The following is a 21,800-nucleotide window of genomic DNA, read 5'->3' as shown; positions in this document are numbered from 1 at the left end:
TGAAACAAACAAAAAATAACAAAAAGAATAAAGTACGACAATGACAATAACAAAAAAGCAATCTGTTTTATGTGGTATTATAGTTTAAGATTTAAGAAGATAAAAATGAAGGACGAGGTTTAGCAGCTATTGGCGATATTTGTCTTCTTTCTGCCTCTTTAATCATTTCTCTTACTAATTTTGTAAAGTAAAAGTGTCTCAGCATCAATTTAACTATAGACTCTCCTCCTTTGATTGACCGGGCTGCATCAATGTCTCCTTCAACTGGTTTCAACTGATACTTTTCCATTAAAATACGAACCATTTCCAAGTGACCGCTCAAACACGCAAAATACAAGAGACCTCTAGAGTCGCATGTTTCTAAATAACGATTGCAGTTTAGCTTATTCAAGTAATGTAATACCAGTCGCATGTTACCAGCTTGACAGGCAGCATGAAGGCCATTGAATCCATTACTGTCTTTGTCTTCAGGATGAATATTAAAAGATTTAATGAGATACACTGACATCTCATAATGTCTGCCAGCGTAATGAAGTGGAGAGCGACCAGCGTTATCCTTAGGAGTTGGATTATTCCTAACACGAGGTACAAGATACTGGTATATCTCTTTATCTCCTTGCTTTGCTATTATGTGTAGACATGTCACTCCATCTTTATCCTGTGACTCTGGATCAAGATTGTGTGATTCGACTAGGAATTCAATTAGATCCTTATTACCACTCTCAGCAGCTCCATGAAGCAATCCTTCCTCATTATTATTGACACTATAAACATTAGCTGGATACACTTCAGAGAGATACAGTGTCATCCTATAATGACCATTTTGACAAGCTAAATGAAGAGAAGAACAACCATCAATATCGACTGCTCCAAGGAGCTTCTCATAATTTTTAGTACCAGTAGTGGCTGATAAGAGAGATACGGCTGTATTAACGTGACCATTAGCTGCTGCTAAGTGTAATGGAGTCTGTCTCTTCTCATTAATTGAATAAATGTCAATATTAAGAGAATTGTAAGCTCCTGCTATAGTAGACACTATATCAGGATGACCCTGGCTGCATACTGCATGAAGTGCTGTGTTACCATTGCTATCTGGCATGTCTACCAATTCTACACGTGGTTTATTGTAGCTTGGACTATCCAATAGATATTCTACTATTTCCAAGTGACCCTCTTGAGCTGAGAGATAAAGTGGAGTACAACCAGAAGCATCAGTGATATCAGGATTACAGTAACGACCATCAACGAAAAACCTCAATATATCCAAAGACCCTCCCTTTGCTGATATGTGTATTACGTTAAACCCTTTATTGTCAAGTATAGAAATGTTACAGTTTTTACTGTTTAGGTAACGAATGATGGGAAATTTCTTAAAGAAGGCTGCAATAAGTAGTGGAGTACGCCCAAAAGAGTCAGTCATATCAAGAGATAATGGTGAATGGTCTATAATGTACTTGACTATACTCAATGATCCTTTTTCACAGGCTACATGAACTGGAGCCATTCCATTGTAATCTTTAATAGTGAGATCCAACTGATGCTCCTCCACTAGATGTTTGAGTATAGGAAGAGAATGGCTTTTACATGATAAATGAAGAAATGTTGATCCATTTGAAGTTTTAGCTGATACGTCACACTGAGGAAGACTAGTGAGGTAGAAAACTATAGCAACATGTCCTTCCTGACATGCTATGTGAAGGAGTGTAGATTGAGTATCATCAGTAGGATCAGTGGCATTAATATCAAAAGAATAATTGTTTAATAAATGCTTTAAACAATACATACTGTTATACTGTGCAGCCCAAAAAGGTAAAACATTATTCTTAAATGAGACTACATTGATATGATACTCTTGTCTGAGCCATTCTAGTATATAAACATGGCCATGCAGCACTGCAATATCTAGTGATGATTCTCTGCTGAATACTCTAGGATTAAGGTTGTATTGTTTTATTAATAATTTTAAAAGATCAAGATTACCAGAGGTACATGCTATAGTTACACAAGTGAAGCCATTCTTATCTTCAGTAGTGACATCACATTTCATTACATCAATCAAAAATGTCACTAGTTGTATTACACCACTAGCACAGGCATAATGAACTGGTAGAGCATCTTTATCATCAGTAGAATGTAATAGATTAGTATATTTTGGATAATTTTTGATAAAAAATTTAATAAATGAAAATTGACCATTCCATGTAGAAAAATGAAAAACATTACTGTTGTCTGTTCCACCTACTCTATCCAAATCACATCTACAATCTTTTACTAAATACTCTAAGACATCAATAGCACCAACTTCAGCTGCAATATGAACTGCTTGCAAACCATCAACATCTTTAACTTGAGGATCTAGTTTATATTCATTAACTAATAATTTTGTTAATGATAGTTTAGTACTACGTACTGCTTGAAGTAATGCAAATGATGTGAGAAGCAATTGATGATTATTAATGAGGTATTGGACTAGTTTCCTGTTACCACTCATAGCACTATGAGTCAATGCATTCCATTCATTTATATCTGCTATGTTAATGTCACTGTCTTGTACTTCGATGAGATATTGACTGAGATCAACATTACCATGACAACATGAATAATGAAGAGGTGTTCTACCCTCATTACAGGCTATATTAATATCAATGTGAGTAGTATTGATAATATATTCTACTGCATTAATACTACCTGACATACAAGCTAATGCTAATGGTACTACACCTTTGTAGTCTGGTTGACTGGCATTCAAGCTATACTGAGATACAGTATAACTGAGTAGAGTAGGTGAACCTGATAAAGCAGCATAATGTACTGCAGACTGACCTTCGTAATCTAATGAACTTGTATTAATACCATACTCCTCTAATACCTTCACTAATAATATACTACCGCTAGTACATGCTAGATGAACCAATGATTGACCAGTAGCAGTAAGAGAATTTATATTAAAATTATTAATAATGCTTGTCCTCTTGAGGAGTGTGGACAAAAGGCTCACTCTTTTATGCTGTTTAGTAACATTTATATTTATTGATATATATTTATGCCAGAAACTCTTGGCCAGCACATCAAATGTAGGAAATTGCCTAAGTAAAGCTATATCACAAGGTGCAGTGAGTTTATTATACACTTCTGTAATGCAGTATTTAACAACCAACCCACTGCATAAGTAATGAAGAGAAGAGCGACCACTATAATCAGCTTCTAGTAATACTTTAAACCCAAAAATATGAACCATTTTCATAATGAAACCTGATGAAGCATACTGGCATGCTATATGAAGTGGTGTTGCACCAAAACGATCTCTTTTTTGAAATAATTCACTTTTATAATTATCATAAAGATGCTCTAGAAGCTCTACACTATCACTCATAGCACAATAATGTATTATTCCACATCTGTTAAAATCTATGTCATCTTCCGAGAAAATACCAAACTGCTTAAGCTGATCAACTAATGCTACCTGTCCACTCTTACATGCTAATAATGATAAAGTTGATCCTTCTTTATTGACCTGAGATGCATTACACTTCTTTTTTATAAACATAATCACGAGGTTGACATGACCACCCAGTGCTGAGTAAAGCAATCCCGTGTTACCAGAGCTATCTGCTATGTCTGAATCAACGTGACATTCATTTATTAGATACTGCACAATATTGAGATGGCCTTTATATGAGGCCATGTGTAAACTAATAACGCCATCATCATCACCTTCTAAAGGATCGCAATGATAAACATCAATGAGGAGACAGAGAACATCAATGTGGCCACCATAAGAAGCAGCTAATGGTGGACTCCATCCATTTTTTCCTCTTTCTTCAAGGCCAGTCTTGTCAGTCAATCGTTGTACTTCATTTTTTAATCCTCTCCAACATGCTTCATTCAATGGAGTGCTGGTATTCTCATACCAGAGAGGATTATAAATATCTATATAATACATCATAAATAAATTTAATAATAATGATAGATCTAATTACCAATAGGAGAATCATGAAGCTTCTTCAATTCATTTTCTGGCAACTATAATCATAAAAGAAGATATTAATTATTTCTAGTTAATTATTAACATACCTGCTTCATTTCTTGTACATATTCATGACAAGTTATTTTTGTGATTCCGATCTCAGCCAATAAATGGCACTGTTGATTGGTTAATGGAAAAAGAACAGAATAAAAAAATCAGGAATGGAATAATTTAATTGCATGCAGCCGTTTTGAATCGTACAAAAATAGAAATTATATTCTGGAACTTCAAGTGCATTGGCAATTAGCTTGTGAAAGAAATATAAATCATTTAATGTGTAGTCATCTCTGGCAACCTTAGCAATCATTACTTTAGTGCCTGGAACATCAGAAAGACCAAACTCAATTGAGTCTGCAATTTGAACTGCTTGAGTATTGTTATTTTTAAAATAATCTTTTAATTTATCTCGATATGCAGACCACTTCCTCTGTAAATCTCTCCCATCAGTAATGAAAGTATTGACTAACTTGACAACAAGTTCAAAATTGAACCACGAGACGTATTTTCTTAATTTTTTGAACAGCTGATTCATCGTTTTAACATGGTCAAACTCGTCTTCAATTGACTCAATCATTTGGGTTTTACGAAAACATGGGCTGAGTAAAAGTGCAATATAATCTTGAATGAAATCGATAACTTCTAAGACATCAATGGAAAGAAATGACTCCTTAGTAAAACGCATATTATCAAGGTAAACTTCTTGTAGATCTCCAATCATTAGTTTTAGGTTTTCCGGTAAGTATTCAATTGATTTCTTCTTAATGTAAACGACTGAAGACTCAGATTGAGATGAAGTTGAAACTGGTAGCTCAACAGTTGGAGTAGCTTCTGAAATAATAAATAAAAATGTTTATTGATTATCATATCATAGTTACTGTAAGATCAAAGGCACTGCCGGGTGGTATATTACACATATACACCATAGATATTGATATCGGATCATATATATCATAATTATGACATCATCCTTTGATGTGGTCGGTTTATATTTTTAAATATAAACCTGTCATTCAGAAATGCTGCCAATATTATGAAATAATCTTATATACATGTCATAGTAGAACTGGTCTATATACAAAAAATATAGACCTTTGGTGGGTGTCCTTGGATGTAATATAGCCCCACCTCAGGTCTATAATTTTGTATAATACAGAGCTTTGCAGGTTGCTTGATCTGATTCCTGCTCATGTGACATGCATTACTAATATGGTGAGAGTCACGTGATTAACTAGCTTGCAGGATCACTACAAAGCACTGTAAACCTGTCTAGTACCAGTATGATATATAATACACATACACCCCGCCCTTGATGTACACCCCCGTAAAACCTATGGTGCCACATGGCTTTTTATTTTTGCTGAGCTGCTCAGAGCTGCCCGGCTTTCAGTTTGGGCCTTTATTCCTCTTTCTAGTGGCCAGTTTTCTCGCAAGTAGCAAAAGACACTCTAATGGCTACAACAGACTTCTCTTTTAGTCAAATTTACTCCATCGATTGTTGCTACCAATGGTTAAATGCTCAATGGTGGGCCTTGTGCAATTTGATCTTACAGTAAGTGTAGAATATATCATATATACCATACCTTCTTGGTCTCTATCAGTAATATGAGACCTTGAAGGTATGGTATGATGTATTGTACACCGGTATTTACCTTTTGAAGATGAAGTATGAACTGGTGATGTGGTAGCCTCTCCACTACTAGTAATAAGTTCTTTTGCTATTTCATCAGCTAGAGCTGGGTCAGCTCCTCCACTATTACTTTTAATGGAGTTACACAGCATTCTTAATGTGGGGACACCATGACTCTTATAGTCATAGTCCTTCTTTAACCAGCAATCAAATACTTTCTGTAGACAAGTCTTTGGTGGCTTGCCCCCTGCTTCAATCTCATATAACTTGTTGTAGCTGATTCCTAACAGAATACCAATAGAGTCCCAGCGTCCTGAAAGAACACCAGCTTTTTCCCATACCAGTCGAAAATCAGTAATATCTATTATTAATATTACTAATAAAACAATTACTATGAATATCTACTCACTAAGGTCTCTGTCAAAGGCTCGTTTCAACTCCTCTGGTTTGGTTGACATTTCCCTTAGTTTGGATGCCAGCCCAGGCTAGGCAGCCACAAAAAATACTCCTTGACTTCCGGTTTATTTTTCATGTTATTAAAAACACTGTACACACTGCAGTAGCAGTGCAGTAAGCTCCTGTTTAGATAGTGCATGATGCAGAGGCCAACTGAAGCAGTAGATGCAACCAATTCAGTACTTGTATTTGCTAGTAATATATCCAGCAATTATGATGACTGGAGCATCTTCTGTGAGTGTAGCATTACAAGAACAATATTTTTGTAGCTGAACAAGAGAGCTACTATAACAATAAACTATCTGTTTTATGTCTTTAACATACAATTAATATTAACAATATTTATTATTATCTGTCTTAAGCTGAATATATGACATTCTGTGATTTGTATAATTATAACATTATTTTGGTGTGCAACATAATCTATTACAGCATGCATGGAAGCACTCATAGCAACAAAAATGCTCAAATCAATATCAAATGCAATCTTGATCATCTCATAACTTGACCATGTTGACTGCATTATAAGCCTGATAATAATTTGCAGTATAATCATAATGACATGCATATTTCTTTTCTTGATCAATGATTGTACAAATAGTTCAGTTCTTTTCTTTCTCTCAGCAGCATAATGACTAATGAGTTCTTCTAGTACTGCTTCTGATAGTTCCCCTTCTCCTCCTTCTCTTTGTTGTATGGATTCTGTGGCTAGCATACAATTGTTGTCCATGATTGTTGCAACAGTTTTGTAAGGCTGTTGTATGGCTATATGGAAACCAGGCTTTAAAGAGGCCATGCTTAATAATATTATCAGCATCAAGTCTGCTATACAGTTGATACCATAGACATGTTGTTTACTCCGCAACTGCAGTGCATATACATGTACCAGAGTGTATGCATATACACACAGCTGACCCTTGTATAGCAGTCAGAAGCCAGGCTATCAGAATAATAAAGTCCTTCCTTACCACAGACTATGTTCCAAACCATTCAGCTTACTTGATTGACAAATTGAATTTTACTACATGCATGCTCCTTACAACCTCAACTCCATCCTTATACTAGTCCTATACTATTCCTATATACTTTGGCTATAAAAGTCTATGACATACTCCATGACATATACTACACGTGCAGCAATTAATAAACCTTTCTATTATCATAATTCTGTTGGTTTGTTTACTTTGTTAATATCAAAGAGAATAAATTACAAATGGAAAACTCCAGCCACAACATGTCTTGAAAACAGAGACAAAAATAAGAGCTCTACTAATAATAATAAATATATTAATTAATTAATAAATACTTCTCCTGATGTTCTAATGACAAGATCATGTGTTACATGTACCAGTATAAAGACATCTTTCCATTAACACTTCACTGATATCTCTATAATGTAAATGGAATAAGAAACAGTAAAAGTAAATGTAGTAAATACATGTACGCATAATGTACAGTCACTGCAGTGTGTCTATATCGAAAGCTATGATTAACAAGATGCTAGAATCAATGTTTCATAACAATTTTGAAGTCAAATGCCAGTTGCTCATAAATGTAGTACTATAGTGGATGCACATTGCAGATTATAATAAAAATCTACGTAACAAAGTGAGTACATACATACAGCATACATGTACATGTATAATACCTAAGGCCTCTCTGGTATTTTTAAAATGAATATTAAAAGATTTAAGGACATACACTGACATCTCATAATGTCTGCCAGCATAATGAAGTGGAGACCGACCAACTTCATTCTTAGGAGTTGGATTATTCCTAACACAAGGTACAAGATACTTTATATCTCCTTGCTTTGCTATTATGTGCAGACATGTCACTCCAGCTTATCCTGTGACTCTGGATCAAGACCATGTGATTCCACTAGGAATTCAATTAGATCCTTATTACCACTCTCAGCAGCTCCATGAAGCAATCCTTCCTCATTATTATTGACAATAAACATTAGCTGGATACACCTCAGAGAGATACAGTACCATCCTATAGTGACCATTCTGACAAGCTAAATGAAGAGAAGAACAACATCACCATTGACTGCTCCAAGGAGTTTCTCATGATTTCAAAGTACCATTCTGTTCTGATCAAATTTGGATATTTTACAAATTTTTACCCTGTATAGAACACGGCTTTTGGCCAAATTTTGCTAAAAATGAAAAGGAGAGAATTATCATTTTTTATTACATTTTCTGTTGCATATACATGTAGCTACTTATGCCGTGTACAAAGTTTGAGCTGACTTATAGGATTTATACTATCAAGATGACATACAGGGATGTACTCTTAATGCAGTTGATTCTTGATTTATGTCATGGGCAGTATGCTACCTATCTATCTATGTACACAAATGATACCAAGCATTTTTATGCCATATAGCTGGAAATGGAATTTAATTTTGCTGCTTGCTGCTCATCATAAAAGTGCACAATTTAATTCCACAAAGCATTATAAGTAATACTGTATCACCAGTTCACACCTACACCAGCAAAATTTAATTCTGCATGCATTAAAAATTGTTCTATTAGTACAATATTGCAAAATATGACTCTCTGGTCAAAGCACAAATAATCACATCATAATCATTAATTCTGGTCAAAGTATGTAGTCTACTCTTGATGACACTTTTAAGTCAATGTCTTGTTAACAGCACTGGTGGTTAAGCTGGGGGGTCAAATTTGAGCAATTACTGTTCTTTCTGCAAAGGTTATCAAAGCTATAAAAAAGTTACAACTTCTTAAACCACAATAGATATAGTAAAAAGAAGTGGAATACACTAGTATGTGTATTTTTACAACAAAAGTTAGCATGTCAAAATTTAAAGCAACAAAATGAGATGAGATGGACTATTATAGTTTGTGACTAGGCCCCGGTGTGAAATTATGCTAGCATAATTTTGAGAATAATAGGGAATTCATAGAATCAAGAATAATTCCAGAATAATAGCCAGTATTTATGAGAACTTTTTAAAAAAATTATAAATTGATAAAGTATAGTCATAGACTATAAAACTATAGACTATAATTATTAGTATGATTAATTATGCCATCACAATTAATCATGATTGCAATATTTTTGTTATTATTAATTACTTTATATTAATAAATAATAGTAGAATAATAGGCATGTTTGAAAAGAATAATGGGCAATACATAGAAGAATCTGAGAATAGAATAATAGGCAAAAATAAAAGCATAATTTCACAAGGCCTATTTGTGACATAGATCAAATTAATAGCAAAGGACAAGTGAAAAAAATGGTAATTTATTTTTATCAATATTCAGGTAAATTAGCCATATCAATGTCAAATATAAGACTTTCTCTCCTTCTTATGAGATTAGCAGGTGATCCTGGAGGGCTACCATCATCAGAGTAGCCAACACCATCAAGTAAAGGAACTGTATCAGATGATTTAATATGTTTCTTGCGCTTCATCCACAATAGAGGCTTCTTTATGATGACTATTCCCATCATCACAGTAAGCACCAGAGCAGCAACAGCAATTGAAATGTTTGATAGAATAGAGATTGTCGTCCTATTGTTAGTTGCAAGGCTACCAAGAGATATTAATCCTATATTGACAATGAATCCAATCTCAAGTGCATTGAGGTATCTCCTAGTGTACATTCCATTAGTGGTAACTGCTAGTGAGAGCAATAACAACACTGCTACTATCAGTACAATGCTGTTAGCTCTATCAATGCTAGAAGTAAACCAGAAAGTGCTTGTAAGGAGGAGCCTTGTCAAGAGAAGCAACCCAGTCCAGTAACGATATTTATCCTTGTAGGGCCCACAATATGCATCAATGAATGGCTTAAGTCGAAATAATGGATCTCTCTTTCCACGACAGCAATACTTGTAGCTATATTGCTGCAGCCATTGCATGGATGTGAGGAATGAAGTATAGAGCAAGGCTGCCAGCAACAATAGAGCTGAGAAAATGATGATAGGGATACGCTTCATGCTGAAGTAATTGATGGTTGCATCAAGGCTCCAGACAGACCACTTGGTCGCAACCTGCAACTCATTGTCATAGCAAGATAATGTCTCATACATAAACACATCTTTTATAGCAGATAGTATCTTACTGTATGATATTAGCAAAAGGGTTGCAAGTACTGGTACTGCATTGCGTCCAAAGAGACGGGATAACCTGATTGAATGACGAGAACTGATGATCATTCCAATTGATAAAATCCAGAGATAGAAAGGAAATGCAAATTGGAGCCATGTTTGCCAATAAGCATCTAGTCCATTATAAAAACACAAGTCAATTCCAAGATCTAAATTGAGCCAAGCAATGAATTGTTTTAGTACTGGATTGCCATTTAAAGGGAAGAAAACTGATTCGTTCATTTTAACGGTATTAATGTAAAGGAGGAGCCCATTGATCCTACCTGATGCAACAGTGAGATCAAAGAATATGAGTGCTCCGATAAAAAGTATACCCAAAATTAAAAATACCGGCAGCAACAATAATAGGTACATGTTAGTGCAATGTTGGCAGGCATTGGAACCACCAAGCACAACACTAAGACCAGGTTGACATTTCCCACATAATCTACCAGTACGATTGAGAGCACACTGTGTACTAGGATCTGTAGCACTGAAGGAAACAGTGTCGGTTCTGCAATAGTCAAATGGGCAGCCCTCCTGAGCTACAAAGCAGTTGTGTGTCTCATCATATGCAATCCAGTTAGCACCAGCTCTAGTAAATGGATACTCCTCATTGTTAATGTCACAAGTGACTTTGTTTCGAATTGTTTTGCTACAGACACAAGTTCCATTATCATTTGACTGCTCAAATCCAACAGGACAACTTTTAAAATCAATGTACACGGATAGATCAGCATATTCATATTGACTCCTAGCAGCACTCACTGTCATGTAAGCAATGTCCTTCTTTGATGTAACAAAGTATGTTAGATTCTTGCAACTAGTTGATGTCATTTGATCACTAACAGAAGTGCTCAAATTCCCTCCACTAATGTAACTGACAATGGGGCCAGGACTTATACCTTCACATGAACCAACTGTTACCAATGAAAGGTTAAATGACTGTCCTGGATAAAGGCTTTTATTTAAGTGCCTAATGTTACAATCCACAATACTCTCATTGCATGCACACACTGCAAATGGTAGAGATGAAATTGAGCGATTACTAGTCAGAGACCAGTATCTAGTCATGGGACAGCTAAGCTGTTGTGAGAGTGTTTTATCAGCATTAGGTACAATATTACAGACCCTGTACATGCCACCGTATGCATCATTACCAGCGATGCTAGCAGTATTGTTTATAAATTTCACCAGTTGATTAGAACTATCATGTTTCTGGTTATACTTCTGGTCGGTATTGAAGGAGCACTGATAGTAACCATCAGCATAATGATAGGAAGAGTCAATATATGAGATATCATAATCATCCAGTCCTATATCAGCTATGTACAGGGCCCCTCCATACTGGGCAGTGTTATTAATAAAAGTCAAATAGTTCCCGTCATTTACTTCAAAATAAATATTAGTTGTTAAAATTACAAGACCCCCACCAATTTCAGGAGAGCTGTTATTGATAAAAGCATTCTGTTTTCCTTTAAATCTTATATTGCATCCTCGTAACGCTATGCCACTGATATTATAATTGTCACGAATGACAATATTAGTAGCATTGACAGTGAATGGATGTCGATCTGACGATAATATAACTGCAGCATTAATCTCATTGAAGTGCCTAATGTGATTATTGTAAGAGAAACTAGATCCCATAAAGACTTTCATGACATCAACTGAGTATCTTGTATTCCCGATAACAAGGACGTCAATGAGTTCAGTATTACTGTGTATGCTTGGGTCTGACTGGAAATTACCCACAATAGCTGACCCAACAAATCCAACATTACCCTCAAATGTGGAATTAATGATAGTCAGTTTAGTGTTTACAGCAGTTGCCTGTTGAAAGGCACCTCCAATTAGTGCCCCATTACTTATAAACTTTGAATTTTCAATAATGACACTGTTATTAGTTGTATTCGCATAATCATCAATTTCAAGGCCACCTCCTTCTGTACATACTTGCAATTTGTCATTAAACATAATGTAGTGGCCATTATTGATGAATGACGAATTCTCAATGAGGAATTTACAATTAATAGTACCACCAAAGTACAAGAATGCACCGCTCCCAGTCCTAGCATAATTGTGGGCAAAAAATGAATTATTGATAGTGATCTTACTCTCAGGTGTACAAGTCAGCCTATTCAGAGATAGATATAGACCACCTCCTTGACTATCAAAATCCTGCACTGATGTACCATTGGTGCTAGACACTTGAAAGAATTGTATTTCATTAATGATGCTATTTATTACATAGATATTGATGTTAGCAGAACCTCTGCTGCCAACTGATGTGTTGTTAGTAGAGGTAGTGTTGTGAATGAGGATAGAGACATTGTAAGAGTCTTCAGCGACAAGTGTAAGTCCACTGTAATAGCCAATCCCTCTGGTGAAAATTGTATTCCTTATGGAACAGTAAATTGCAGATTGGTGTGAAGAAATAACCATGTGTCCACAGCTCTCATTAGAAATGAGACCATTTCTAATAAATTTAGTGTTCTCAATCACAATTTGTACTGTATCTGCAATAAACACAGCTATACCTTTGTTATCATGCATTACAGCATTTATAATAGAGACGTGAGCAATGTCATATAGCCCAAAAGGACTCGTGCAATTAGTGACAGCAATCCCAGATATTTCTAACCTTCTTGAACCGACCACATCAAATCCTGAACTATCACCAGTACACACAAGTACAGGCTGCATTGAGGGACTGATTGACTTTAGTCTCACCAAGGGGATCTCCTTCAAATGAACATAATCGTGCAACAAGTGAACCCCATCCAAAAATATAAAACTTATATTAGAAGCAGTGGGAGGTAGTCTTGATACAAGCATTGAGAGTGTGCCACAAGTGCTATTGCTTCCTCTTGCTTGAGGAGGACATGAGCTCTGCCTTGAAGATGATGGCAAGACATACATATAATAGCCTTCTTCTTGCCTGTTGATAGATTCTGCTGATGTTGAAGACAGAATGAAAAGGAATAGGAGCAGGAGCATCTTAGCAATACTAATAAATCAAGTTAGTCAACACAGGCCTTATAATGCATTTGCTATAAGGTTTCACTGACTGATATTGCATTAATATCCGGTAGTTCCATTGATTATTATTAGTGTGCTACTGTATACACAAATGCATAACTAACATTATTATTATAAACATAATGCGACTTCCAAAAGATAAATTTCCATGAATAAAAGTACATTTGATACCAATATCCTTCAAGTCTGTAGCTATTTTGACAACAACAAAATAAAAATAACAAGACTCTCATTAACCTATATTACCTTCCTAAAACAGGTTGTATAATATACCAAATATTATACAGATTTGAGTATCAGAATATAAGAATATATTTGTGTAGCTGATTGTTGGGCTTCGAACCACAAAATTGCCAAATCCACACAGAAAACCACAAAATGTACATAAATTGAATCAAATACTGGATTCTAGGACATGTTTGCACTTTACATTGATGGGATTCAATAGCCTGAACCCTCAAAATACAAGTGCATCTATAATAATGGGCAACATGTTACATGTTATGCAATGAAACAGCACAAGTTCCCTGTTTACAGCCAGGCATTCCTCAATAGAGGAAAGCATAATTAATAGGATTGAATACATACCATCTTATCATTTAGTCATTTGACAATATCTAATAAAATTTAACTCAAATACATGTACAATAATAAAATTACATTTTTTATGAATAAGGAAATGTAATACAAGCACGTCTCTATTACAAATACATGTACATGCATTTTTCATTGAACCAGTCAGTGTACTTATAATTTGATACTTGATACAGATAGACTGAACATCTGCTTACTTTTGAAGTACTTTGTACATATGATATTCCTATCCCATCAGTACAAATTCAAGCACTATTCACTTACCAAGCACTAGTATGTGTGTGTGTTTACATTACAGCTTGTAGGAGGTTTCTTAATTAACAGACTGTTGGATAAACAAGATTATGTAAGTATTCAAAAGTGTTGATAAACTGCTCTGACATACTTTAATAATTATAGTTACAGGCAATGTTACATAATGACAAAACGTAGTATCCATCCATGAGGTACACATAATGATGGCATCATTTCTTTAACATGGTCAGGTATTTTTGTATACATTTATCATTACTGTTTAGCTGTTACACTACAGGGTTCATTTATAATGAACCCTTCCAAAAATTATAAATAGATTATCATCCATCACTACAGTGGGGTCCACACAAGAGTGACAATCAGTGCAACTCTTTTATACACTGCTATTTGTTCAAGCTATTGTGGGTTGCATGATAATGTGGTCAACACTGTTGTACTAGTGTAAACTGTAATAATTATACCTGTTCAGTATACTATAATATTATACACGTAATGTATTACCAATCTTTGCTCTAGATAAAGCCAAGGGCAGCTAACAAGGAACTTGGGGTTCACAATATTGATACTCACCACGACACCAAATGATTGCGATTTACCATTTTGCTTCAATCTGAGCAAACCCAAGGATAAGTGCCAATATAAACCTTATCAATTACTCTGACCAATAAGTCATCCTGTATGGTATACCACGGTAATAACAGTATGTGCTGCATGATTTCAGAAACTACATGTATAGTGCATAATATGGCCCCTGTGAAAAGTATACACATTGTATAAGATAGATTAACCTTTGTCACACTAAAAAGAATAAAAATTTAAAATCGTTAAAAATTTTAAAACCACATTTCAACTAAAAATAAAATCAATTCTACAGCATACACGTACTGAACTAATTGTGTTACTTTCCATATTATATTAATTTAGGAGTTTGGTAATCCGGTAACTAAATCATTAGGAGGGAAATCTAAAGTGTACACTAACTGAAGGTCAGTAGATGTGTCAGGAGGCAGTGTACAGTGCCACTCTATGTTGTTGTCTTCATTCAAGAGAGAGTAGCCATGAGAGAATGGGACTTTAACTTTCTGCTTCTTTAAATCAGGTTGCTGAACCAATACCTAGAGTTAGTGGGACCAAGAGTGAGAGAAATGAGAAAGAGAAAAGGAAGGAAAGAGAGAGGGGGGAGGGGAGGTAAGAGAGAAAGAGAGGAAGAGAGAGAGAGAGAGAGGGAGGGAGGGAGGGAGGGAGAGTGAAAGAGGAAGAGAGAGAGAGAAAGGGGGAGGAAGGGAGGGAGGGAGAGAGAGGAAGAGAGAGAGAGAGAGAGGGGAAGGGAAGGAAGATAATAATACCCTTTCATGTACATGTACATGTACTTTTACTACATGTACATGTACATGTAGTAAAAGTAATATTGACAAACTTTTAATTTTTCATCAGAGCTCAAAGGCACTTGCTCCATGACCTTCACTTTGACAACGTTAGCTTGAGTGTTCTTCACGGTATACACAAACGTGTATGACAAATGATTATTCTTTGTTATACGACCTAATGTAATAAATAATACATTAGCATATGCATGTACATGTACAATGTAAACAGTTTGCTGTGTCAATAATACTATTCCAGGGTTTCCCACAAAGCATGTTACATGTAAGTGAGCTAAAAGCATGCATGCTTGGCTTTAAAATTGATAAAATCTAATTCTGATCAAAATCAGCTAAAATATTTACACAACTTAATTTATACACATGTATTTGTCAAGCTCCTAGTCATTTTGACAAAAAAATTGGCTTTATATATCTTTGATCAATATATCTTTGAGTACATCCATCCCTGGTAGATCCCATAAATCTTACAGTAAATATAGCACATATTATATAAACCATGGTTTCTTGGTGAGTATCAGTAATGGTTGACCTTCGCCCCTCGATGCCTGCCCCCGGCTTCGCCACGGGAGGACATCTCAGGGCTCAGGTCTTACATTACTGATACTCACCGAGAAACCATAGTTTATATAGTACATGTATACCTGTTGTTCCTCGGACAATGTTCATTGGTTGACATGTTATTCGAACGCTTTCGTCAACCCCAAGACTAATAGTGAACTCTTCATTTGGTGAAGTGCTTGGCAAGTTTGACTGCAATGAAACAAAAATTAAAATAACATAATAACATACAAAAGAGAGTCCATTATCAAATGAATTTAAGAATAAAAATTATACATGCATACATGTACATGTATATTACTGTTTATACATCTATAGTAGGGGATTTAAGGATACACGTACATGTACATGTACGTGTACATAAAAAAAGGGCTTAGAGATATTCTGAATTTAATTTATTTACTTTAGTAAGGAAGTTGTTATCCAGGAATACATTGGCCGGTCCTGCCAGTATAGCATAGGGTGAAGTGTTCTTCACTGCTGCTTGAAGGAATGAAGAAGGAGAGAGCCTTGGGACAGCAACATAACTGAAATCAGGAGCCATATCAAGAATACCAACAGTAACCTTAGGAGAGAGAATAAAACATTATTAATATGCAGTAAAAATAGCAAGTACATATACATGTAACTTTAGAGTGTGAAACGTAGACAAGTTTATAGTGCTGTATAGTGGGTATATTCCGTCAGAGTTTAATTTCATTCATTTTATTCTCATTCCTTGTGGAACAAATATTTTCCAAATAAAAAAGATGTTTCCTCAATGCCACGTGTACAAAATGGCTGCTCAGAATGAAAATAAAACAAACAAAAATTTCTAATCTTGCTCAGAACGAACATTTTTCCAGATGAAATATACCCGCTATATGGTAACTGGCAATTTTTAACTCAGTGAATTTCAAATGTCTAGTCATGGTTTCAGTGTGTCATGCATCACAATGGTTCATAACAATTGACACACATAATTGTTCAAAATGTTTTGTAAGCAGTAGATGTACATGTACATTACCTTGTGTTCAGTATTATCAGAAGGTATGGTTGATGTACGTGGAATTGAAAACAAAGCATTGTACAACTGACCTGTTTCAACCTACCAGTAACAAGAAAAGACTAATACTCAATTGTTTAAAAAAAGATAATTAAAATAATAAATAAATATTGAGCAACTTTATATTACACATTTATAATCATGAGCGTGCGTGTGTCGTTATTTACTTTAGAGACATCAACCTCAAGAGAAGGTGCTTTAGCTGCTTTTCTCTTTGCTACTGGTGAGCCTCCATCAAGAGGTATATCAGGCACAGCACAAAGTTCCAGTCCAGTAAACCCAGCATTCATCATTTTGTCACTATCATCCTCAAACCATTCATCATCATCAGACGCTGAGTCTCCTCCATAACTGCTAATGAAGTTGAAACCTGCTTTCTTTTTATAGCTCCTTGTGACATAACGTGCTCTCTCAAATCCAATGTGATGGACTCCCAGTGAAGGAGGTGATCCTCCAACATCAGGCTGGGCAGTTGAGAGGGATATACTGGCATTATCCCAGTCCTCTCCTGTGGACTGCTTTATTAAACCATAGTAATGAGTCTAGAGGAATGAGAGAGAAATTAAAATTTAAAAGGTCTACAGTACATATTACACACTTGTAGTATATTACTCAAAAATATCAAGACACTTTTAAAAGTAAGGGTCCTTTTAGTCTACATGCAGAAATAACAGTCAGACATCAGACATTTTCCAACCATTTGCTGACCAAATTCAGCGTTGTTCTACCATTTTTCTGAACAATATAATTTTAAAATAATGATATACATTTAGTTAAGCATTTTAACATAACCAATTATTCATGCCCAATTGCAGGGTTTCCAACAAAGCATGTTAAGTGAGCTAAACACAAAGCATGAACTTCATGATCTGACAAGCACTACAATAGTAGATGCACATGTACATAGCTTTTAAGCAGCTTCAAAAATTAATAAAAAATCCAAATTTGATCAGAGTCAGCTCAAACTTGAGACACACAATAAGAACATGTACATGTATCAGATTAATCAGAATAAATTATAAAAATGGAGAATTCTTTTTTTGATAAAATTTGGTCACAACCTTGTTGAGAAACTTAAAAAATTTATGAAAAATCCAAACTCAATCAAAATTAGCTATAATTTTCTACACAACATAAGAGCATATATGTGCATCAAAAAATTATAAAAATAGAAATTCTCTTTTTGTGATTTTTGTCGAAATATCCTGTGCTATAGTACGACATCTTAGAGTTTAGGCTCAATTTTGAGTAACTCAACCATCCACTGACAAGAAGCTGCATGAGCACAATACCAAAATCCTGTACGAAACTATGTCCAACTGTTTCATAAAATGGCAGATCAAATTAAGCAATGTTCAGGCACAATGTCTGAACATTATTTGAATGTAATTTAACGCTTTGCACGTACTCTAGGGTACTACAACACTGCATAATGAATTAAATAATTTATATATTTGGGAGATGTACATGTACAAGTTGTACAATAGAGACAATGAAATTCTACTAAAATAAAATGTGCTATAGGTTTCTAAGTACACCTAATGTACATGTAGATTATAGTGCATGTCTACCTTAAGAGTCTTATCTTTAGTGAACACTCTGATATCATAAATTGGTGACCATGAAGCATTCTTCACAACGTAAGAGACAACCAGTGTAACATCAACCTTCTCAATAGAATGAAGAATAACCTTCACTGACCTGTAGAAGGAGAGAGGGAGGGAGGGAAAGGGAAAAAAATGTAACATGCAAAATGCTCTTTCAATGAATAAACATGATGTCAATCCAAACTGTTAATCCACAGATGGTCAATCCTACTCAGGCTGCTCTATTGTTTTTTTTGTAAATTTATGTAGCAAAATGTTCCCATGTTGTAAGCTGTCAATATAGGTATGTCATCTTTTCCCAGGAAATTTCCCAGGGAATTTCCCATGTTGTAAGCTGTCAATATAGGTATATATAAATGCAATATATATAACAATATAGGTTTATATACATGTATATGTAGATAGCTGGGTAAAACTTAAAAACTGTGTCAATCAAGTGAACGGACAGTTAATCTATTTAATCTCTATATCTATCCAGTGATGTCAGATGTAATAGAAGGTAACCTACACTGTACATGTAGTCTAGCAAATAGTCTAGCTGTATGATCATGTTTTTTAAAAATAGTATTGATTAATGTTGCTCTGGACTACATGGATAAACAGATATCTCATTTAAGTCCAGGAGTCTACAAAGAAATAAAGAAGTATTTCAAAGAAAATCACAGTGAATTAATAGAAGAAATAAAGAAATATGGGATCAAAAAAGTAAAGGAGCTCATGGAAAAAGTGAAAAAGCCAATTGTGGAATTTCTTAAAAAATTGATGTCTGATGACAGAGCAGATAAAAAAGGTGTCGACAATAAAAATGCTGATGACAAAAATGACTATAAAGGTGATACCAATAATGGTGGTGCCAGAAAGACAAGTAATGACAGGAAGGTAGCAAAATGTGTTACAAAAGGGATTGCAAGAGAGGAAGCAAAAGTGATAGGTAAAAGTGTCGTTAAGACTACTGCTTTGGGAGCAGCTAAAGGTAAAACAAAGGTTATACAATGTTATGTAGCTAGAGAAAGCACTAAGCAAGCTGTAATTTGTGGTACTTCAAGTATTGTCTTAAAGGAAACTTCACAAATGGTTCTCAAAGTAGGAACAAAAAAATTGCAACACAAGGAGTCAAGCAAGGACTGAAATCACTCGGAAAAGGAGCTGCATGCACTGGGATTAGACTAGCAGCAGATGTTGCCCAAGCAGGATTGGAGCGCTATGGATATAAGAAGACAGGGAAAGTTGTAGGAGCATCTGGAAATGTTGCATCTGGTGCTATATATGGTGCTGCACTAGGCGGACCAGTAGGAGCAGGTGTTGGTGCAATGGTTGGATTTGGGCTCTGGGGAGCTGGAGAAATTGTCTTCATGCTCTTTGAACAATAATTATGAACGTGTGTATCTTTTTTGCTTAATTTTGTTTTGCCTAATGCCATTGTGACAATGGTGATACATTTACGTGTACAATAATGTTAGTGTGCATTGTTATCATTAATTTGTGATATGTATTACATGTGTGTTAATGAAATCAATATAATGTATGATTAATTAATGATTCACTGAGTGATTTTGTGTGAATTTTTGTTCTATGATACTTGGACTAAGATTGATCGTTCAACTTGCTATATTAGGGAGAGTATCCAACTCACTTAAATGCATAGTAACCAGCTACCGTATAGTGGGTTTATTTCAAGAATAATAATTTTCGCAAATGGCCTGTATCCGGATATTCGCGGAATTAAATTTTTGCGAATTGCCACTTTCCTGTCATCTTCTACAGTATTAAATTGATTTTCGAGGAATTTAATTTAGCAAATCTTCAAAAATCCGCAAAATTTGTTATCCTCAAAATAATAAACACACTATACAGTACATCACAGCACATTGTCTACATCAGTATACTCTTTCAGTACATGTACATGTACATGTACATTATTATTGTTATTGGCATTGATATTGTTATTAATTTCGCAAATGACCCTATGATATTGATATTGTTATTATTATTATTGGCATTGATAGTGTGAAGTAATATATTCCTGTATAACAAAAAGGTATACTGATGTAGACAATGTGCCTTGATGTACTGTATAGTGGGTTTATTATTTTGAGGAATTTAATTTAGCAAATCTTCAAAATCTGCAAAATTTGTTATCCTCAAAATAATAAACTATACAGTACATCACGGTGCATTGTCTACATTAGTATACTTTTTTGTTATACAGGAATATACTACTTCACACTATCAATGCCAATAATAATTAATTATATACATGGGAGGATTGACCACGTGACTTAAAATTGCTGCCACGGAGAAGTTTATGAGCTCATTTATGAGGCTGTCAAAATATTATTTTACAAAGTCAAAATATTATTGTTTTGCAAGAAAAGTTGAATTAGCAATTATTAAAGTTTACAGTGTAGTTAGTAAATGTAAAATTTTTTGTACTCCTTGCATCAGTGCTGTGAGCAAAACTCGTGTCCTTTATGTGGGGGCTCACTCAGGCTCACTCCAATAATATATCTCTACTGTAAACAGTCGAAAACCACAAGTGATATGGAATGATTATTTTGAATTTCATAACATCTATGGACTTTACTTATGCTCACCCAACTATAAAATGACAAATCATCACAAGCATTCCATAAAATTCTCTAACTACTAAATTTACTATTATAAAAGCTTTGCCTCATGGAAGAGTGTCCATAGTTTCAAAAGGTCTAAAATGATGCTTATGATGTGGTATGGATCATTGCTTCTTTTCTTTCTGCTAAAAAGTAAGCTGTTGTTAATACTTCTGCCATTACTATATTAATCAATCTTTTATTCAGTTAGCTATAGTTCAGATGAATGCACAAAGAGGTTTATGGAGCTTTCATTACTAAACTACACAGCAGAAAAAATAGGAATAGATCCACCTGAAACCTATGCCAGTGACAATACACAAAGAGTCCTTCAAGAGTATCAGTTCAATTGCTCATCTACTAACATAACCAGTCTTGTATTGGGTATTAATATAAAAAGAAGAAGCCAAGTTCGTTACCTATATCCTGTTGTCCGGGTCTTTAGACCTAATGGTAGTGGATCAAATACA

The 21,800-nt window shown here is 34.9% G+C and overlaps 4 protein-coding genes across 4 annotated transcripts; 1 reads left to right on the top strand and 3 right to left on the bottom strand.

Annotated features, from left to right (window-relative positions):
• Positions 1 to 91: 91 nt before the first annotated feature.
• On the bottom strand, positions 92 to 4,083 carry LOC105312104 (serine/threonine-protein phosphatase 6 regulatory ankyrin repeat subunit B-like). Its single transcript, XM_019994436.1, has 6 exons — positions 4,075 to 4,083; positions 3,981 to 4,023; positions 2,999 to 3,879; positions 2,698 to 2,755; positions 1,636 to 2,631; positions 92 to 1,548 (listed from the first exon to the last, which is right to left on the bottom strand). Exons 1-6 carry the CDS (start codon positions 4,081 to 4,083, stop codon positions 92 to 94), a joined length of 3,444 nt encoding a protein of 1,147 aa, XP_019849995.1.
• On the bottom strand, positions 3,972 to 6,206 carry LOC109580864 (uncharacterized). Its single transcript, XM_019994422.1, has 4 exons — positions 6,064 to 6,206; positions 5,677 to 6,015; positions 4,075 to 4,855; positions 3,972 to 4,023 (listed from the first exon to the last, which is right to left on the bottom strand). Exons 1-3 carry the CDS (start codon positions 6,110 to 6,112, stop codon positions 4,155 to 4,157), a joined length of 1,089 nt encoding a protein of 362 aa, XP_019849981.1. The 5' UTR covers positions 6,113 to 6,206; the 3' UTR covers positions 3,972 to 4,023; positions 4,075 to 4,154.
• An 8,747-nt stretch (positions 6,207 to 14,953) lies between these two features.
• Positions 14,954 to 18,936, bottom strand: LOC105312103 (protein F37C4.5-like). The gene is made up of 7 exons (XM_019994420.1): positions 18,686 to 18,936; positions 17,282 to 17,656; positions 17,076 to 17,156; positions 16,473 to 16,634; positions 16,153 to 16,261; positions 15,544 to 15,668; positions 14,954 to 15,241 (listed from the first exon to the last, which is right to left on the bottom strand). Exons 1-7 carry the CDS (start codon positions 18,860 to 18,862, stop codon positions 15,047 to 15,049), a joined length of 1,224 nt encoding a protein of 407 aa, XP_019849979.1. The 5' UTR covers positions 18,863 to 18,936; the 3' UTR covers positions 14,954 to 15,046.
• Positions 18,937 to 19,073: 137 nt separating this feature from the next.
• Positions 19,074 to 20,313, top strand: LOC109580863 (uncharacterized). The gene is made up of 2 exons (XM_019994421.1): positions 19,074 to 19,220; positions 19,287 to 20,313. The coding sequence occupies exons 1-2, from the start codon at positions 19,202 to 19,204 to the stop codon at positions 19,847 to 19,849; spliced, it is 582 nt and encodes a 193-aa protein (XP_019849980.1). The 5' UTR covers positions 19,074 to 19,201; the 3' UTR covers positions 19,850 to 20,313.
• The last annotated feature ends 1,487 nt before the right edge of the window (positions 20,314 to 21,800 follow it).

This window comes from Amphimedon queenslandica, unplaced genomic scaffold (assembly GCF_000090795.2).
Source record: "Amphimedon queenslandica unplaced genomic scaffold, v1.1 AMPQUscaffold_13473, whole genome shotgun sequence".
Lineage (NCBI taxonomy): Eukaryota > Metazoa > Porifera > Demospongiae > Haplosclerida > Niphatidae > Amphimedon > Amphimedon queenslandica.
This window is presented reverse-complemented; position numbering and strand designations above follow the sequence as displayed.